At 38.1% G+C, this 20,294-nt stretch overlaps 2 protein-coding genes across 12 annotated transcripts in view; one reads left to right on the top strand and one right to left on the bottom strand.

The window, feature by feature from the left end:
• IFT140 (intraflagellar transport 140) overlaps positions 1-20,294 on the top strand; it is an 85,969-nt gene that overhangs the window by 29,904 nt on the left and 35,771 nt on the right. For 8 of the 11 annotated variants that reach the window (XM_055708475.1, XM_055708481.1, XM_055708482.1 and 5 more), the window contains 5 exons: positions 336-463; positions 2,960-3,107; positions 4,693-4,824; positions 6,003-6,035; positions 7,196-7,392. In XM_055708475.1, the coding sequence (XP_055564450.1) occupies positions 336-463; positions 2,960-3,107; positions 4,693-4,824; positions 6,003-6,035; positions 7,196-7,392 (638 nt within the window). The remainder of the gene's footprint in view (positions 1-335; positions 464-2,959; positions 3,108-4,692; positions 4,825-6,002; positions 6,036-7,195; positions 7,393-20,294) is intronic. The other 3 variants (XM_055708479.1, XM_055708483.1, XM_027810061.2) reach the window with 1 other exon arrangement.
• TMEM204 (transmembrane protein 204) overlaps positions 7,694-20,294 on the bottom strand; it is a 29,642-nt gene continuing 17,041 nt past the window's right edge. The window contains exon 3 of the mRNA XM_005442466.3: positions 7,694-9,836. Coding sequence (XP_005442523.1) covers positions 9,592-9,836 — 245 coding nt within the window. The 3' untranslated portion in view covers positions 7,694-9,591. The remainder of the gene's footprint in view (positions 9,837-20,294) is intronic.

A 20,294-nucleotide genomic window follows, 5' to 3' on the forward strand; every position in this document is an offset into this window, starting at 1 on the left:
AGTATTAGTCCTTGAAATGTGGTGTCCAAGCATGTAACTAAACACTAAAATTAAGATATGTTGTGGTTTTGTACATTTGGTGAGAAAAGCAACCCAGCAAAAGAAGCAATATTTCAGTTACAGAAGGTACTTTGTAGCATGTTAAAGAAATCAAGGCTAATTTGCTAGAATAGAAAAGCAACCAGAAATTTTCTGATATTTCTTCCAAAGAATGTTCTTGTGTCATTACCAGTAAACAAAACTGAGAGGAGTCAGATGAGAAAAACATACCTTTTTTTTTTTTTTTTTCCTTTTTGACTGCATGCTTCAGCTGCTTTTGTTTTCTGTTCTTGTAGGCAGATGGGAATGTTGATTCCAAGATCTGTTTCTATGATGTTGAAATGGACCAAGTTACATTCTTTGATTTCAAGGCTGAAAAGGGAAATGTTAGAGAGAAGCTTTCATCTGGACAAAGCATTGACAAGTAAGAAGCTTTTATTTTGAGAATTATTACTTGTGGATTTACGGTAGGTATCTACCCTATGACGACAAGCAACACCTTGACACTGACATTCCTCTGTGTTTGTGTAGGAGGTTGTACAAATTTAATTATTTTTATCTCTAAAGAGTTAATTAAAAATGGTGCATTTTATGTCAATCGGCCTACATCCCTGTCTCTTCCAATATATGAACTACAGTGTGTCAAACAAAGATATCAGAAAGTAAACTCAGAATAAGCAGTTGGAGGCAGTTCTTCAGGCAGTATACATCTGAGCTAAGGAACTCCATGCCAAAAAGTTAAGAGATGTTGAAGGGAAGGGTTCATGGAGGTATTGGACAGATTCATAGGAGAGAAATGCAGTGGGAACTATTAGATATGTGGAAACCATATCTGACTCAAGAGATCTGGATCTTAACATAGAGAAAAACTTCGGAAGATCTGTGAAAGCTACACTTCCATGAAGAATTTACAGGGTAGTAACTGAAAAGAGGACATTCTGAAGCTCTCCCTAGGAAAAAAGTTAAAGTCCAATACAGGATGGTTTTGTATGGATAAAAACTCATTAAATGTCCACTTAGAACGGACAGCTTTGTTTTCATACTAGCCATTCTGTGGCAAATACATTAGAAATCCTAGCGAGGCAGCAAAATGCAATGAACTATGAATTCTCATGGAAGTACAGTGGAATTTTAGGGTAAAAATTCCCATTTGGTTTTACAATAGTTCTTTTGACTATATGTTTCCTAAGAAAAAACAGTGTTGGAATAGTAGGTGGTTTGCTTTTTTAGTAACTATCTGCTGCAGGTGTTGCAAGCAAAAAAGGATTTACTCACTCTTATCACTGAAAACAGGAAGAAACTGCCCAGCTCTTCGAAAACTTAAGAAGTGCACAAACTCGGGGCCTTAGGTCTTGCTCAGTTAATGCGAACAGTGTAACAATAAGTAGTTTTTTTCAAGTGTATTATCTTGTGTAGCCCGACAGAGGCCACCACAAGCTAGTAGTGCTCTTTCACTGGTATTTAAATGCTAGGTGGTGTCCGTGTGAATAATCAATTTATCTGTGCTTTATTTTAGGGTATCTTGAAATTGAAATGAGTAAACTCACTAGAAAATAATAATAATCTACAGTTCTTCTCCTGAGGCAGAATCTAAACACTCCCAATATTATTTTTTTTTCACAAATACTGCTTTTTAGTGTGAGAGTAATTTATTTTTAATTCAGTGGCATGGATAGGACATGGTGTTTTTCTGCATCCCGTTGAATATCTCCCTTCTTTTGCCTTCCAGCCCTACTCCAGTCCTCCCCACAAAATCCACCCTTCAGTGCTGACAGCAAATGAGAAAACTATTTTAATGATGTCTTTGGTTTCTCTCTTTCTTTTGAAATTTGACATCTATTTATATTCTTCATTTTTTTCAGAAGAATCCTAAGCCATTGCTAAAGTAGTCTGATTCTTTATGTCTAGAGTCTTAACATGGCTGGCATTGAAGTAGTATTTAAATGCCTGAAGGAGGCAATAAGACGTTTCTTATTTAAACTGCTGCCAGAGGGTGGCTTTTCCTAAGGATTCAGGCATTGTCCTAGTGCTTAATGCGCTATTTAACAGTGCCTCAAAATTCTCTATATGCAGTATGAGGTTCAAATGCAGTGTGAGGGAAGGGAACGAACTGTGGCATAACAAGAGACTGAAATCCCCCAGCTGCCAGTCAGGTTCAGCTGCAACTGGAGTTTCCCTCAGCACTGAAAAGTGTAGTGGTTCAAAGTGTCGATTGCACTGCATGCCCAGGTCTCTTTGCTGAACTCTCAGTAGAGAGATCTGTTGCCTGAGAACATAAACTAATTTTTTTTTCCCTCATCAGTTTAATCACAATTGTCTAGTTGTGATTTCTTGTAACAGCTGCTTAGCTGAATTTGAACATGAGGCATATGTACTCAAAATCCCTCCTTACTGCGTATCTAAATGCACATCACTGCACTCAAGCTGTCTGTAACCTGGCTGGGTGCTGCCAGCAGTGCTGGCAATAAGGACCCTGGGGACAGGTTGTAAAACCCACAAGAAGACAAAGCTGAGGTATTCCCCATGTTACAGTACCTACACCGGAACAGTTGCTAAGGCAGATCACTTGAAGGATGTTCCATGTTTCCATAGGACACACAGTCTCAGTGGAGGCAGATTTTGGGTGCCTATTTGTATTTGTGGCAGTACCAGCTTTTTTTTCCCCACAGAAATGCTTTATGTCCTCTAGTCACTGTTAACGTATATAGAACAAACTAAAAGTGGTGTTGCCATGTGTAAAGTGTTAGGAGGTAGGAAAATGTAAAGGGTTAATGTTACCACGCAGAGGCACTGGTATAGATAACTGATCATTATCTGAAAATTATCCCTTGGTTAGTCCTTTATTGACGTTGATGCTCTGAATGGGCTGGAATTATTTAGTCTTCCTTTCTACATTTTTTTTTTTCTTGTCTTTTGGTAGGTCTGTTGTGGAGTATCCAGAGTTGCAGTGGCATGTCCCTGCTTGCCATTTCTGGGACCAGAGTGAACCAAGGCTTTTTGTGTGTGAAGCAATTCTTGAAACAGGCCTACAAACTCCAGACCAGAATAAAAACAAGACCGAGAGCACAGTATGGTCTTTTGGGTTTTTTGGTGGTTTTTTTTTTTGTTGTTTTACCTTGCTTTACATGGAGTTCTCCCTGTCAAAGTAATAAATCATTGCTCCTTCATTAAGGATGTGGGAGTAGGTAGTATACATTATCTTGTACAAAAATAAGTAACAAAACTACATGTTTGGTGTCTGTGGCTTCAGGCAGTCACTATAGGTTAGCTTTTGGGTTTAGCCCTAGCTTGTATACAGGGACAAAGAAAGGTGGTTTCTTTATGCTAGAGTTTTGAGGATGATCATAATGCAAGCTTGTATTGGGACTATGGTTTTTCAAGTTACATTGAGTGAATAGATAATCTAGAAGTTTGATACATATTCTCGTTTTTAAAAAGATCATGCAGATTTTATATCTTGAGTCCATTCTTAGCAGCCAGAATTAATTTGATAGAACAACAGGGACCCCCACCATTAAGGTGAATAGTGAAGTACACTCTTCCCACCCAGTTCTTACCATCTTCTGCTTTTCTGATCAGACATAGTACATCTTTGTGGTACTTTCCAAATGATCTTTTGTGGTCTTTTTTACATTAGAAAAAAGAATTCATTTTTATTGATCAGACATTATCTAATAAAAAATTTTCTGTCATCAGACCAACAATTCTTCCCTGCTTCCCCCGATAATGTAATTGTAGCGGTCCTTACCATTTTGTCTGTACAGAACTGCCTGTCCTTCATAAATATTAAATTGATTTGAAATGTCGTCGTGCATGATTTTAGGTAAACCTCTTTCAATTAGAGATAGAAAGTTCTTTGTTTCTTTTGTTGGTTGAAGCAACCTTGGAAAACTCTTAGGAAGATCAGTGTAGAAAGGAGGAGTGGAATAAGGATGTCTCAAAAAGCCCTGCTAAGGTCTTCTGGTAAAGAGAAAGAACACTTCAACCTAATATTCTGAACGTAAACAAGTAAAAGTGTTTGGCTTCTACATAAAGTTGAAAAATAGAAAAGATAAAAAAGGAGTGCAACATTTTGGCCCTTATTCAACAGAACTTTTAACTGTGTGTTTTAAGAAATAAGAAGTCTGATTAATTTTAGTTGGAAATAAATGTTTCATTTTGACTTGAGTCAGGTCAGTATTTAAGCTGTTACCAGCCATTTAAAAATAGTTTATGTATATTCCCCGGGAACTCAAAGCAGCCAGTGAGCTGCTGAAATTACAGTAGCAGTAATATAGGATTTAAAAATAAATTGTTGAAAACAGTTGAGAGTATTTCTTTGACCTGAGTCAGATCTGTGAGAGAGACTTCTAGAGCAGCAGTCTGTGGCCAGGGACTTCCCTCTTTATGGCCGGCAAAGCTGGTTCCTGAAAGGCAGAGGTGGAGGTCCCTTTGCAGTAGGAACAGAGTCTGTAATGCAGAATGAGTTGTTGGCCACTTACTATAGGGAGGAAGCATGCAGCTCTGCCCTCTCCAGCAGGTGTGTTTGTGTGCATGTATATGTCATATTATTTTCAAGAGAAGGTTCTGCCAAGTGAACATGGAAAATAAAAACAAAATGGAAGAAGGATATTGCAGCGTAAAAACAAAACAATGCTTTGCTTCCTTTTTCAGGTGGATGTTTGGATTATATCATTCTTCAGTACTGAAGAGCATGGCCTTTTGCTTCAGGACAGTTTTCCATTGCCTTCATCCTACCAAGTTCTTCTGGGCATGGAGGTGCCACATTATTACTTTGCAAAAAAGGTGAGGAAATCTTTTGTGATTCCTTCCCTTCTGATAAATTAAAACTTTTCACTGCGTAGGGATTACATTTAACCAAACGGAGTCTGGGGTAAGTAGAGCAACCCAAATGGCAGTTGCTGCATCACATGTAGAAATGTCATAAAGACAATTCCAATGCAGGTGTACTTGGCAGTATTGTGGAAGTTGTACTGAATTGGCTTTTCATGGGATTTGCAAACTGGATGCAGTGTGCAAGCATAGGAGACACAGTAATTACCAGGGAATGCAACTAAGAAAGGGATGTGAAAAAAATACTTTCTACTTTATGTAGTCACCATGCCTATTGCAAGTAGTGTGTGTGTGAACTTTACATAGGCTGTAAGAGGGGACATTTCCAACTATCTTCAGCAGAAGCAATCCATTTCCTTGTTGGAATGGAGCTTAATCCCTACAGAATACTGAAGAGCAAGAATACTCATTCTGCACTGTCACCAAATGCCTATGTGCTACAAATACCAGGAATGGATGCTTTAACTTCTTAAACTTGAACATGAATACAAAATTGTTTGCATCTTAGGTAAATAATACCGTGCATAATTCCATGCATACTGGAAGAAATGAAGCCTATTACCTACAGATTGGTTTTCTGGTTAAGCTCTGATCTGAGTTTCTTAGTCCCTGTTAAGATGGTGATTTGCACTGTTCCCTTCTTATAGGGGGAGCTTAACAGAGTCTGTTTATTCCACCAAGGCATTTATTTTTGTAAAATCTGCAGGAACTTAATAAGACTTCTAATCCTCTAAATCTTCTGAATAAGACAGACCAATGAGATCACATAAATCTAATTTAATGTCATTTAGGAGTAGTGTTAAACAGGGAGAATGTATCTAGATGTTTTTCTACTTATTATATTTAGATTCAGAGCAGTACTTTGCAGTCTAGCTCCCTTCCAAAGAACTGACTGTTGTCACTCCTCCTGTGCAGATTTAGCTTTTAGAGTTGCACTCTATTTTACTTTCCTTTTTCCCTTAATTTGAAAGGTCAAAGGTGATCTGCTGCTTTTTCTAATTTTCTTTTAACACTTCCCCCCATCATGTATCATGCTATTTTACTTTGATATTATGTTTCTTTTTTTCTCTCCCTCCCCCCCCCCCCCCCCCTTTTTTTTTTAATTTTGTATGGATTATTGCTACCATTAGTTGTTTTTTCGGAGGGGATATGTCTATAAACCTGTAAGTATCTGCATTATTTTGTTCCTCTTCCTTCATTTTCTGCTTTTCTCTTCTGTTTCCATTTTCTTTCTTCAGTAGGTTACTTTTAGTGACTAAATTACTAATTTATAATAATAAATCATTATATTAAAATAAAATTAATATAATAATTCATTTTAGAAACATGATTTAGTATATGAGCAGTCTGCTTTAAATAGAGCAAATCAAGTTGATGAAACAAGTCTGTTTTGACCAAGTTTCATTCCAGGGTTCTTCCTTATTCATTGTAGTGTTTTTCTGTCCTGGTTCCAGAAATTCCCCAAACTGTAGTCACATGAATTTGCACTGCTGATTTGTCTCTTACAATATTCAATACCTTCAGTGTATAATAATATAATACTATTTTTTTATTGGCTTCTGTAAACCGTAATATTTGGTTATCTCATCTAACCATACAATTAGAGTAGAGTATATGTGAAATTTGGTGTCCTTCATGACTCGGATGATCTTGCACTGTTTGGCTTGTGAAAATTGTTATACTCTAGAGAGATCATTTGATATTGATGATTGACTTTATTCTTTTTCTGAATGAATGTTGTAATTGCTTTGGGCTGCCTTTCAATGACTGGTGAAAGTATCACTGAAGCTCCAGAACTGCTAATTGTATGGGAAAGGATTTGAATCTGAACTTTTAGAATTCATAAGCTTCACATGAAGGCAAGAATAGAAGAATTGGGTCTGAAAGTTAGCTTTCAGAACAGAAGACTCATTTTTGAGAAGAGACAAACCCTAGAGAAATGTTATCTGAAATCTCCAGAAATCTGGGGACTTAAAATAATAGTTGTTATTATAGTAAATAATAATAACAATATTTATAAAATAATAATAATAATTAGTATAATAACAGAAGGCTGCCTCTCCTGTGGTATTTTACCACAGTCTCCAAACTGTCACTAACGTGCTGTGATTGTTCATTATGATATGCTCATCTCTTCTATGACATTCCATATTTCGAGGCATTTTCTAGGGAGTTCTCAAACATTGCAACTATTGTCACTATTGATCATGGTCCTACAGAAATAGAAAACCTGGACTGTAGTGTAAATAATGTAATTAATTATAGGTACAAAGGAGTTAGTTTCAACCTACTTGATACCTAAATGGTAACATTCTCATTTTAGCTGGGAGAAAGTGAGAATGGACAAGCAGAGTCTGGTGCAATAAAGGTGTCTCAGATGGTTGCGAGAAGGCCCATGAGAGATTTCATTGGATTAGGAGACTGTGATAAGACTACCCGGGATGCTGTGCTGAACTTCAGCTTCTATCTCACTGCTGGCGACATGGATGAGGCCTTCAAATCCATCAAACTGATAAAAAGGTATCATAAGTATTTTTTATGTATTTCTTTATGGGTACGGTTTGTTTTCATTGAAAGTTTGAAGTTTTGATCCTCCTAAATTCTCCTTTGCATTTTTCCTCTGATTTCATTCTCCCTTGCATTTTTAACAAGATGAAGTATCTTTACCTTACAGACATTTTATCGTTTTCTCTGCTTATTCTTTGTCTACAAGATACTGCAAGCTCTGTGGATTCTTTTTTACTAAATGGGAAAAAATGATAACAAGCAACCATATTTTTTGTCTAAATGGGAAAAATCTCACATTATTACTAGAAGAAAATGAACATTCACACCTTTATTTATACAGCTAAAATAATCACAGTAATACAGAGTATTACAAATTTACCGACCACATAGCTGATTTTAGAATTTAAATGTACATTATTATAATATGGATATTGCAATATTAGAAGAAATAATATAATGTCTTTTAAATACTCCAATATTTTATTTTTTAAAAACCCTGCAATTAATCATAGCATATTATTTCTGGAAAATATTTTCCAGAAAGTAATGCAGGAAAATGAATACAAATCTTAGTTGGTTTTTACAAACCTACTCCTAGAAGAAACTCTTTGTCAGCTTTATGGTAGTCTACCCTGGTAGTCTAGAACAATGCAGTTGTTCTTGTTCTAGAGCATCAGTCTCTGCAGTGTCACTCACTTTGAACATGGTGCAGAGCCGCAGTTGGGGTTGAGTTTCTTATTACATCAGAACTGAGTGCAGAACAGAACTCAAGAGCCAGCTTGATGATCACATTTGTAAGGTGGAAATAGATAAAGAAGAAAAGCAGTGTACTCAGCTGGGAGCAACACAACAGTCCTAAAGAATTTGTAACATTCACAGCTCATGGTCCTTCAAACCTGTCAGTAACTGTGCTCAGAGTAGCATCCTCAGAGGTTTTAAACTTCTGTCGTTGCCTCTAGTTCCTGTATCCTAAGTGTTTCTGCCTAACAGTTTTTGACTTACTGTTTTTCTTCCTGAAAGTTCTGTGCACATGACTTTTGTGGGCCTGTGTGCTTCTCAGGGTCAGGCTTATGAACATTATACCTAATTCCAAAGGTACTAATTATTTTAATTTCACTACCATATTAATTTACCAGGCAAATCTTTTTAAAATCTCATGCTTAAGTCTTACATATGTCTCTTATTCTCTGATTTGGGTGCTTGAGTGGCACTTATATTCTCAAATATTCACTGTGTTACATGCCTCTGAGCATTGCTGGGCAGAGCTGGGTGTCCTGACGACGCTTTCTAATCTGAAAATGTCACAGCAAATGTTAAAGCAAGCTGGGAAGAAAATAAATTAATTTGGGCTTAAATATCTATTTTTAATAATAGTTTCCAATAATGTAAGTTAATAGTATCTTGATTATTAGGGAGTCCAGGTAGCCTCCTTCTGTTGATATTTGCCCTCGTTGTAACAATGAAGTAGATTTTTCAGCAACGTGTATGGCCTGTTCTAGCTGCGTACCCTTTTCTTGTTTTTAATGGCATATCTGTTTACATGTAGGATGAACCCAAACCTCTGTCTCGGGATACAAAAGAAGTGTCTGAAAAAATGCCCCTTAATTCTTCTGCATTCCCTTTCTTTAGAGTGGTTAGAGTTGCTTTTGCTTTTTGCTGTCTAGGCTATGCTGTGGCTGGGGAGCAGGTGTTGCAGCTAATGAGAAGTTGTTTGAAGAGATGTGTGGAGGGACTAAAGATTTGTGAAATTTAAATAGCTGTTAAAATCATCACTTATAGTAAGTTTTCTGCTTTTTCAGGTTACCTGTTAAAGCCAAAGTTACTGTCACTGGTCTCCTATAGCTTTTACATTATTATTAGGAGGCAGGATAACTATGCAGACAGAGGAAATGTTTGGTTGCCTTTCTATTGCATACACTCTGTGTCTGCTACAGCTGACCCTGCTGATGCTCTGTCAGGATTCTGACAATCCAACATTCTGTGCTGTACAGCAGAGGGAGAGGGCAATATAATATAATATATATAAAATTATGTGTTTTATACATATGTATATAGATGGAGCCCATCCAAATAATAATTGAGGGCCTCTGCCCACAAGAGTGAGCTTTGTGATGTCTTTCAACCCTTAGTTTTAAATTATACCATGTATTTATAGAAAACAACTCCAATGCAGATCTCCTTGGAGATCTTTCCCCTTTCAAGTCCATTCTTTCAGCACGGTGACTCAACATAGTCGTTTTCCAGGCCACGGCGAAACCGAGCAGTCAGGGTACGACTGATGACAATGACCCGGGGTGCCATGCAGTCCTCACGCCTATGAAGGATGTTCCATATGAGAATGGCAGCTGCCAGTGTGGCCAAAAGACAGGCTCCAATGTTCAGATAGCAAGACCAAGAGAGGTTGGTGTAGGGTCCGATGCGGTAGAAAGTCACCAATCCGATAACCAGAACAAAACCTGGAAGGAGAATGTGAGAATTATTTTTGATTTGTTAACTCTCTTGAATTTCTGTAGTGGCAGGATGCCATAAGCCAACATTTATGAGTTTCCACCTCTGTTATGGTGTGCTGTATGTGTTCTCAAAGGGTTATTTCAGCATGATGATGTATGCAAAGCCTGGGTGCCTGAAACGGAGTCTCAATGTTAGGTTAAAATCTCTTTACTCTGTTTTAAATTTCTTACTCCCATTTAGCTGTATTCCATGTTACTTTCTCCCCTGGCCCATCCTCTTGTCTCACTTACACAGATGTTATCTGTCTTATTCCGGTTGCCAGCATAGAAAATTGGTATATTAATAATAATAATAATTAAAATCTTTTATTCAGAATATGGTACCCTTACTCTGAAATTTAAAAATGTTTATGTAAGGCAGGCCACTATTGTAAACTGCAAAGATGATGAATAGCTAAATATCTTACAAAAATAATAAAGAAGTACAGAAGCTTAAAAAAAAAAAAGGAAGGTGAAATAACTGTTCCCACTGATACATGGCATCTGGCTCTGGATCTTGATTTTCCGTGGAAGAGCATGTATTGTATCCTGCGTATGCATTCTGTCAAGTTTCTTTCTTAAAAAGAGTATTAGTAATGCAGTTAAGATGGAAAAGTTACAAATTATATACAGATTAAAAAATGGGGAGGGAAATTAAATACAAATAGGAGAAAAAAGTAATCACTACTTAAGTAGGCATGATACTTTTACTATTGTCAGTTATGTGAAGGCTGAATCCCCCTTCTAATAAAATAAACAATGAATGAGTATTAATTCAGGAGACATCTGGCATCCTCAGCTCTCTTGTGTCTATCTAGAAGGTGGTTTGAAACTCAGTTGCTTGCTACACCTCCTCCTGAGTAGCACTGTCCCACAGACGGAACGTATTTGAGGGTTTCAAGTGAGGAATGTCTTCCTAAGGGTATATATAGCTCTTTCCTGCTCTTTTGCCACTATTCAGTAGCCTTTGCTGTGGAAAAAGTCTAACATAATCTGGATGGGTTTTAGGCTGTTGGCTCAGTTGTAAGGACAGCAATTAATAACTCCCTGATTTTATCGGTAAGTCTAGTAGGTGTTTAATGGTTCAGCATAGTTATAAATGAACAAGTTGTCATCTGGGAGAAATCTGCCTAGATGGAGCACACTGACTTGAGTTGCACAAATCACTGATCTGTATGCTAATTGTTTGTTAGCCCTCCTGAAACGGGTCTATAGGCTTACTCAGGAGGCCGTTTTAATGTTAGCAGAGTTGGAGATGGGATCCTAGTACATAGGTCGTGATCTAGCATTATATCAAAGTATACAGGTTTGAAAGTTGCTTCTCACATCCTGTTCAAAAAACGACTCAGGGCTGATTAGAAAAATTGTGAAGTTGAAATTTTGACAAATTAAGCTTAAACCTTCATTTTTTTTCAGTAATCACTGTTGGATGACTTACCTTATATCAAATTGCATGTGCTTTTTAAAATCCTGGTCTCTTGAAGTAAGGCATGGTTATCTGTGTCCTTGGATGGATTGTATAAGGCAAATCACCTGTCTTTGAAGGAGTTAATTTTTCTGTATATTCATATGTTTATCTCATCACCACTTGAACGTGGCAATGTTCTCTCCTTCTGCATTCAAAATCCTCACTGAAGTTTGCAGAACACTACTTCTCTCCTCAAAGCCACACTTAATTGTGCTCTTCCTTTTCTGCGATGTTTCCTTGAATTGCTTTTGAATTCTCGTGACTTTGGTGTTATCAGGGTCTTGTATGGCTTTAATCTATGTCTTTATTGTTAGTGGTAATAACCTACAAGAAGATTGTGGCAGAACTGGGAAACAAAATAGTTTTCCCCTCACTTCCAGTATCATTCTGTGAATTCAGTTTGTCCTGAGGCACATGGTAGACAAGAGAGGGGGAGATCAGCTCCCATATTGTGGAATACCTCATTTTTTTTCAAACTCTCCTCTGAGATGGCTCAGTTCCCTATCTGTGGAACCAAGATGATGAAAATTCTGTGTTTTGTTTTGTATTTCAGAGCTTTGGAAGCAGAGTGTGCTAGTTGTAATGTGCTTATGGAGAACTTGTATGTCTACATCTACATTTGAGGTCTTTAGGTCTTATAATACAGATAAACACTGACAGTGCTTTGCTCTTCCACAGGTTGCAGTCCACTCTTTCACAGGATGATAGATAGCAGTTTTCTCACAAAGGTAGGAAACTGAGAGAAAGGGAGGCTGCTTGCACCTCCTGTAGTCAAGTTGTTGACCTGTTTCTTTTCCTTCCGGCTTAAAATTCATAGGAAGGAGGGTATTGAGATACAAATCGGAGACCCATCTCACTGATGAGTCTGGCTCATGACAAAACTTTGTGTGATCGATTTTCCTTTTCAGCTTTCCTTTTAGAACTCTTTCCAATTCACATACCCTTTCATAGGGAATCCAAAAAGCATTAAATAAAGAATAAATAAAAAAAGTGTGAAGCAAAATCATAAAACCTTAAGCAGGAAGCACTTTGAATCTAAGCTGTTTGTGCCAGTGACCGCTTACAGGTACTTCTAAGGGGCAGATATTAACAACAGCCCACTTTAGACTCTCTCGCATTGTTTGTTTGAGGGTCTCTTGGCAGAGGGAGCTAGGTTCAGGAACACCAGTTTAGAGTAATCCTGATGCTATGTCATGCCTTGCAGCTTGATTTCCACTTACTGAATTAATGACTGGTGCTTTCCCACTGCAGGTTTACAGCTATTTACCACTATCTCTAGGTTAGAGGAGTAATGGATGATTAGGACGTCTAGTTTCCTTACTGAAAGTCAAATCTGCTTGTGCAAAACTGCCGGGAAAACCCTTTAGGGTTCCTGGTGTATTTGTGAGCTGTATTCCCTTGGGCATGACTTCTGCCCTATTCTTTGCTCATTTAGCAGAGGCAAGCAGCAGTGGTCTGTCTGTACACGTTCCTTTATGGTAAAACAGAAGTAAATAAATGCTGTAGGAATATTTTCAATATTTAAACTTTTTTTCCAAATAGCCAGCTTTTAATTGAATTACTTGGCTTTTTTTTTCTTGCTTATATATCACTTATAGTCAGTTACTGTTCTAAATGGCTACATAGCTCATGAAGGTGGCCGGTCTAGCATGGAGATCTTTTCCATCCAATGGAGCAATTTTCCACCAGGAAAAAGCACTAAGGCTTCCTTACGAGTCCCAAAATAAAACTATTCATGCTAGCAAGACTATTTCCCTTCACAGGCCCTTTGTCTGAACCCTGATCAGACGAGCAGCCAGTCATACAAGAGGCTTTCTCTCCTTCTGCAGTTCTGTGCCAGTGCCTGAGCAGCAGGGCTGGGGAACTGGGAGGATAATGGGGTTTGAGTCTCTCTGACTTGGCAGATAGCAGGAATGAGTCACTGGAGCTCCTGAGTGAAAAATGTGGGATCTCTTTAGAGCACTTCACTGCGGGCTAGACAGGAACTGACATCTAAGAAGAAAGAAAAACATGACAGAGGTGGGAAGAGTTTGAAGCGTGCTACTGTAGAGAGTTTCCACAATTAGTTTTACAGTTCTGTCAGCATAAGTAAGCTCTGGAATAAAAATGTTGCTGGAGCATTATTTTTTCCAGCATTCGTATTTCATTTTAGCATGACCTGATACTGGATTTATAGATGTAGGAACAAGCAAACGGTACAGAAATTGTATTGATCCAAAAAGACTGAGTTTGCATGATATTTAAATTTTGATGAATGCTGCTTTTCTAAAGATGTGTGAAAATCCCCGCAGTTTGCTTAGAGTTTTGTCTGTAACAACTTAATCAAAATTAGAGTACTTGAAGCAAAGTGTTCCAACGTGCTACTTAGTTTTCTTTGCCCATAGAGTGATCTTGTACACCAGTCAAGAGTTGAGATGTAAGGTTTAGCAACCAGGCTGTTCTCTAAATGACTGGGCAAACACCTTCAATTCACTTATTTGTGGAAGCCTGATGCCTCTCCTTCAGTGATTCCTTTTTCCTAGGGAAGGTAGATTTAAAAAAAAAAATGTAACGTTTATTCCTTTGTTATATGGATGTATCTGAGGAGTAGTGTCTTCCTAGTTTGGAAACCCTACAAATAATCCTCTGTGTGCCATTTGGTTGCAAACTGTAGTGTATGGATGCGATAATACTCAATTTCTGTAAGGAAAGAGAATGACACTAATGTTTTATTTTTACTAACATAGCTAAAGCACAGTATTTTCATGATAGTGGTATCTCCTGTCTTGCTTACTACCTTCATTGTGAGTGTTACTAACATTAGGAAATCTTTTGACAACATTTTAATTTGTTGCCTTTTCATATTGTTAAATATTCATTTGGTGTATCACAGTTGTGAGTATTCCGTTAGGGGGAAAAAAAGGTGCAGCAATTCTACTCTGTTGATGGTTGTGTAATATGGATATAACTCTGTTGTTAATGTAAGTATGCCAATGCAGAATTTGGCTCTGTATTCAGAACAGTTAGAAATACACCTACGAAAATTAACCTTGTATTGAGAGTAGCTTCAGTCTCCATGACTAAAAGTGACTGTGGTGACTTTGCACTTTTTAGATAGATACTATTAACACGGAGCAACAATGTCTGAATTTAATTTCAGTATTCTAGTAAAATACCTGGAGGGAGACAGTTGGCTTCTCAGACTATTTTCCATAGGTAACTGCTAAAAATAATAAGAAAATTGCTTTACTTGCAATCAGTCTTCTTGATCTTTTAATTTACAATACAATTTGAGGAGAGCTGCAGATGGCAAATATTTCTTTAAATTTAGTTATGAAAATACTAAACATTTTCATCTGGTTTAGTTTCATTTCTATGTTGTAGCAATGACAAGACTTTTAGATGCATGGCTGAGTTTCCCTGAATTAATTTCATTATGTACGTCAGTCAATTTCAGATCATTTTATTGTGTATTGTCTAAAGTCTGCACAGAGGCCACAACTTTACTAAAAATCCTGATGAGATTACTTAAAGTACTTTATTTTCCCATAGAGCTGCTGTTTATCTCTAGTTGTTTCCCATCTGTAGCAAAACAAGCCTGGATGGGGGGGCTTTTCCGCTGGGGAAGGAAACAGATAACAAATTCACTAGGAAGACTTTTGGTTGGGACAGTATTGACTGTGAGTGGGGGTGGGTTGAGAGAATGTTACTTTTTGAACTTACATTTCAGATCTGTATACTGAATTTCCTGTTTGACTGTAGCTGGCTGCAAGCCAACTACAGATTTTTAGCATTTTAAAAGAACTCTCACAGTCACTTCTTCTACTTCTGTGATAGTTTATTGGGGTTTTTTTGGGGGGGTCGTTTGTGGTTTTTTTGGTTTTTTTTTTCAGACACCCCTTGATCACATTGCTCCTTTTTATTTTTACTTTTATCCATTGATAGTGCAGATGAAGAAACCTACATTATGTTTTCTGAGGTTGGTAGAAAGTCTGTATTGGGACTTATAATCCTCCTCTTTACAGCCTGTCCTACAGGATGACTTTGCTGCCAGGAAAAGGGAGAACAAGGAAAATAGAGTAGCCAGACTGCTGTTGAGAATTCACAACCCACGCTTGTGCAGCAGAACTGCAAACAAGGAGGGGAATTTTTTTCACCCTCTTTCTCTATGCACCCCATTAAACTTTTACAGGGGATGATTTAGCTGCAGTGAGTCACAAGCCTGAATAAGTTGCTTGTAGCAGCTCAACTGTATTCTCAAAGTCTGATTGCCTTAGGACTTATGTAAATGATTAATCAATTAACCCTTTTTTCCATATCAGCCTGGCACAAAAGGAGCTTCTGTAAAAGCTGTGTGTTCTTCATTGTAGTACCAGGCTGAAAGCTGCAGCAGTATGCTTGCTTTGGTTTATCATGCCACAGGGCCTTTAGTGGCCTTTGGGTTTTCAGTTGTACATTGAGTACAATAAAATTTTCCTTCTAAGGATTCTGGTAGAATGTAACATCTCTTAGAATTAAACAAGTTGTGAGCAGCAAAGCTTCTCAGGGGCACTAAGACCCTCTTGTCTTTTTCAGTTCTCACCACTGAATTACAATGGCTTTCCACTTGTGGTGTTCTTTGAGTTTGTCGGTCCCTTTTTGTCTTTAATCTGATAATGTTGGGAGATTTAGTCAGTGTAAGGCAGTGAATTCTACTTTATGTTGGTTGGAAATCTTCAAAGGGAGGTACAGAGCACTGTTTAACAAGTTTAGGTCTACTGACAATGAACTTGCTTTACTTGGTAACCTTTTGGAGGTTTCCTTAGAAATTATGGTAGTCCTTGAACTGAAGGTTGAAAAGCATTCCCTATGAATTAGACATAATTCTTGTTGGGCAGCTGTTTAAAGATAAATGTGCAGACTTTCACACACAGTCAGCTGCAAATGTTGCTTGGCACCCTGGATTCAGAGGCAGCTGGAGTCAATGAAAGCTCTGCTTTTGATAACAGTAAACTTCCTATCAGACACAGGTAAGAGCTCTTGTCAGCCTCAGCAAAACCAGCTGGTGCAGAGAGGAGGAGTCACTGAGAAGTGATCCTCCTGGAAGTTTCCATAGTTGTCTTCTGCTTCCATTTTTCATGTTTTCTGTCAATCTCCTGATGCATCAAAGGGTAGGAGTTGCATAACTGTGGACCTAGCTGTCAACTTGGTTTGAATTTTTTTTTTTAGGAGAAACCTCCATGCATATATATATAATAGGCATGTTCTTAAGCAATAAAGTCAATATTTGAGTTGAAGAACTTTTCATTTCATGTGCTGCTTTCTGCATTAATGCATTATTTCTAATGCTATGTCTGTCATAAAACATGTTCCTTAACTATCATTCGGATATGCAAGTATATTGGTAATATCTATGTTACCATATTTCTAATCAGAATACATGCCCTTGACATTGAGATGCTACAACAAATGGCCTGCTGTGCATCAGTATTTAGACATGAAGAATGTACACAGATTTTCACCCTGCTGCAGTTATACCAGTTGAAGAGTTTAACATACTTCTTGTGAGCTACCGTTTTTCCTGGTTTGCTGGTTCAGCTGCTCTTGTGAAACATTTCAGTCAAAATAAGTGGGATAGAAGTCTATATTTTAAGATCTTTGCAAATGCAGTTCATTTTGCGAATGTGTGAAAACAAGATTATTGTGAGGTTGGCAGTCCACATAAAGGCAAGCAAGTTTGGCATAGAGGTGAAATAAAAATGAGAAATAATGAAAATATTTAGCACAAATCAAGGAGTCAGGTTCTCTCTTTTTGTTAACATTTTTAGGTTATTTGCGGTGTCTCACTTATTTGCTTCCTTTTCAGGAAGCATTAGGTTTACAGCTCTGTAGATTTCATCTTAGAACAGATCTGGCTTGAGGGTGTCATGAAGGAAAAAGGTGGAAGGAAGTAATACAGAAATCAGAATCACATTGCTATTGTGAATATCTTCAGCCATATTCTCAAATGGCTGCTTTAATGGTCTGTTCTGCATTAAGATTTTCTGGATATCAACTAATCTAAAGTTGTAGTACCCAGAAAGAAGAGAGAAGGTAAATGGTCTAACAATTGTTTGATTTAGATTTAATAGCACAGAAATTAGAGTATGCATGAACTCAGATTTCCTGTGATGCATTAGGGATCTGGAGTGAAATACACGGTCAGCAGAAAAACACAGTAGGAAGAGTTGAAATGCAGTGCTTGAAATTTGAAAGAGGTGAGACTGTAATTTATTTGACTGTAAATGACAACCTCAGTAGGAACACAACACTTTAATCTTCAGGATATGTTATGTATTAAAGTAATTTAATGCTGAAGACAGATTTGCAAGAATATTAATCGTTATGATTCAGATTTATTCCAGTCTTGGACTTTCAGAAACTACGATGAGATCTAATGTAAGGGATATTTCATCCTGGATTTTCCCCGTTATGTTTCTAACATTTCACTCAAGTCTGTGATATTCACCATTGTATAAGATTGGAGACTCGGCTAGAGTTCCTTAAGATCTGATCCAGTCTGGCAGGTTACTGCTTGTAGTAGTTTAATATTCTCTGAAGTGCTCTTTATTCCCTAACCTCTTTGTATGGATTTCCCTTTCCAACTGTTCTTCTGTCAGCTCTGTTACTCATCCTATATTCAGCACATGGAGTTTGTAACAGTTCCTCGGAAAAAAACAGAAAACCCAAAACCCTCTAGAGGGAAATTTCTGAGCATTGACACAAAATTCCACATACAACACTGGTTCCATTTTCACCACATGCCCTTTCCAAAGCAAACAGCTTGCTTTCCTGTTAACTGGGAGGTGTGAGGTTGCAGAGCTTCGGAGCTGTGTGAATCCCATTGCTATCCCAGGAGCAATGCTGTTTCCTCTCTTCTTTCCTTCCTCTTCGCTTCCTGGAGCTTTATTTTCTGTCAGAGGTCCATCCTTTTTGAATGACTGTCAAATGCTTGTGCAGGTGGCAGAAGTGAAAAAGTGAAAAGTGGAGCCTGGAGTCATCGCAATCTCTAGTGGGATCAGAGATGGTTGATTTGAACTTGTGATGGGGTTTGGAAGAGAATGCTTAGTACACCTAGTTCTTGTTCAGACCTCGGGAAAATGTAATGAAACCCAGACATGTTTCAGTGAGTAAACTGACTAAAAATAAGAATAGTTGACTTTGTGATTCTGAGCCATATACTTAAGCTTTCCTCCATAATACTAGATTTCATTCTACTGGTGACCGTTGTGGTTCTCTTCAGCACTTGTTGGCATGTTCCAGGATGAGAGTTAGAGACCAAACAGAAGTTGTAATTAGAGGGGGTGACACAACGGAAGATAATTCTTTCTGAATTGCACAACAATTCTTCAGATCATTTGGATTTTTGAAAAGGAAAAAAGCAGCAGGTGGGTGCTTGTGTTTTCAGTAACATATTTGAAAGTGTAATAAACAGAAATTACCCAGCCAGTACTCAAGAAATATTTAGTAAGAACTAAGGATGTACATTCTTAAATATTGTTTGCTCTTCACACAAACGATCTCTCTGGCCTAAAGTACGTTGGCTTAAAATTAAGTAGGGGAGAGCTTCACAGTGATTTCCCTTGAGCTGTTTTGCATGGACAAAGTGCTTTTAAATACAAGCTTTTGTATCCGCCGTTCTGCTGTTTTTGCCTGATATTTCTACTTTACTTTAAAAATAGATGAGAGGTTACCATCTCAGAGTGGAAGCTCAGGGCTGAGTATTACAGGTGGTTTATAGGACAAGGGGTGTCTGCTTTCCTCCTCTTCAAAAAAAAAATCTTGGTCTCTAGCTGTGGCAGCAGTCCTTCATCAGAGCAACATAAATGCTGGACTTGCTCACAGTTTGCACATGTGTGTTGTCTGATATCAAAGATGTTTCAGCCATAATGTACAAAATGCTGTTGCCTGCCCTAATCCAGGGTATTTAGTGGACAGAGCTGATTTTTGTGGCCAGTTTGAGTGGCTCAGCATTACAGAGTACACGTTGGGCTCTGTGAAAGAGGAGGAGCAGCCTCTTTTGCCAGTGCAAGCTGTACTCTGAACCACCTGTCCCGTGAGTGCACACCCTTGATCACCCAGGTAGTCAGCAGTTGATGTACCACTGTCCTGGAATACTAGGGAGCTCTCCAGAAGTCTGTTTTATTTTGGGATAATGGCAGAGATGATGACTCCTTCCCTCTTTTTTGTTTTGGGTTTTTTTGGGGGAGGGATGTTTGTTGGGTTTTTTTTCAAGTATACATTCCAGAAGACTTCAGCTGGCTGTTCTGGATATCAGGAAGAATTTTTTTTAAACATAAAACCTTAATTAAGATAATGAAATGTAAAATGAATCTCATGTTACTGACTGCAAGGCAGAAAACCATCAGATGACAGTGAGGGAGAGCACAGCATAACTGCAAAAGAGGATGGGGAAGAGGGGCAGGGATAGCCACCAAAGTCATTGCATTATTTCTGCAGATGGGTGACCTTTTGATTCCTATAGCGCAGTCTCTGTCTTTGGAACTGTCATGAGCTGCCAGATCAGTCTAGTCACACCTTTTGAACACAAACAGGCAGATGAACTCCTTGATTCAACAGCTTCTTAAGCCATTCTCATTAGTGTTTTGTTAATCATTCAGACTCTGGCTTTCCTCCCCTCTCCCCTCCCAGCACTGGGGATTTCAAGGTTCAGCTTGCATAACAGGTAATAGCAGGCATTTCCTTCTCCTGTGTCGGGATATCCTGGCGCCCTTCAGTCTCTCTCTGACTGTGTTTAAAACGGACTTCAGCACAGGAAAAAAAAAAAAAAGGGCAAAAAAGAAAAAAAAAAAAGGCAGCCCAGTCTAAAATTAGCAACCTTGATAGAAGAAAGGCACACGGCTGTCCACTCTGCTGTTTGTCAATGAAACAACACATCTAAACAGGGCCAGAATGCATTTCCTCTCTGGGAAAAACAGGCATGTCAACTTTTGGGGAGG

This window comes from Falco cherrug, chromosome 4 (genome assembly GCF_023634085.1).
Source record: "Falco cherrug isolate bFalChe1 chromosome 4, bFalChe1.pri, whole genome shotgun sequence".
Classification (NCBI taxonomy): domain Eukaryota; kingdom Metazoa; phylum Chordata; class Aves; order Falconiformes; family Falconidae; genus Falco; species Falco cherrug.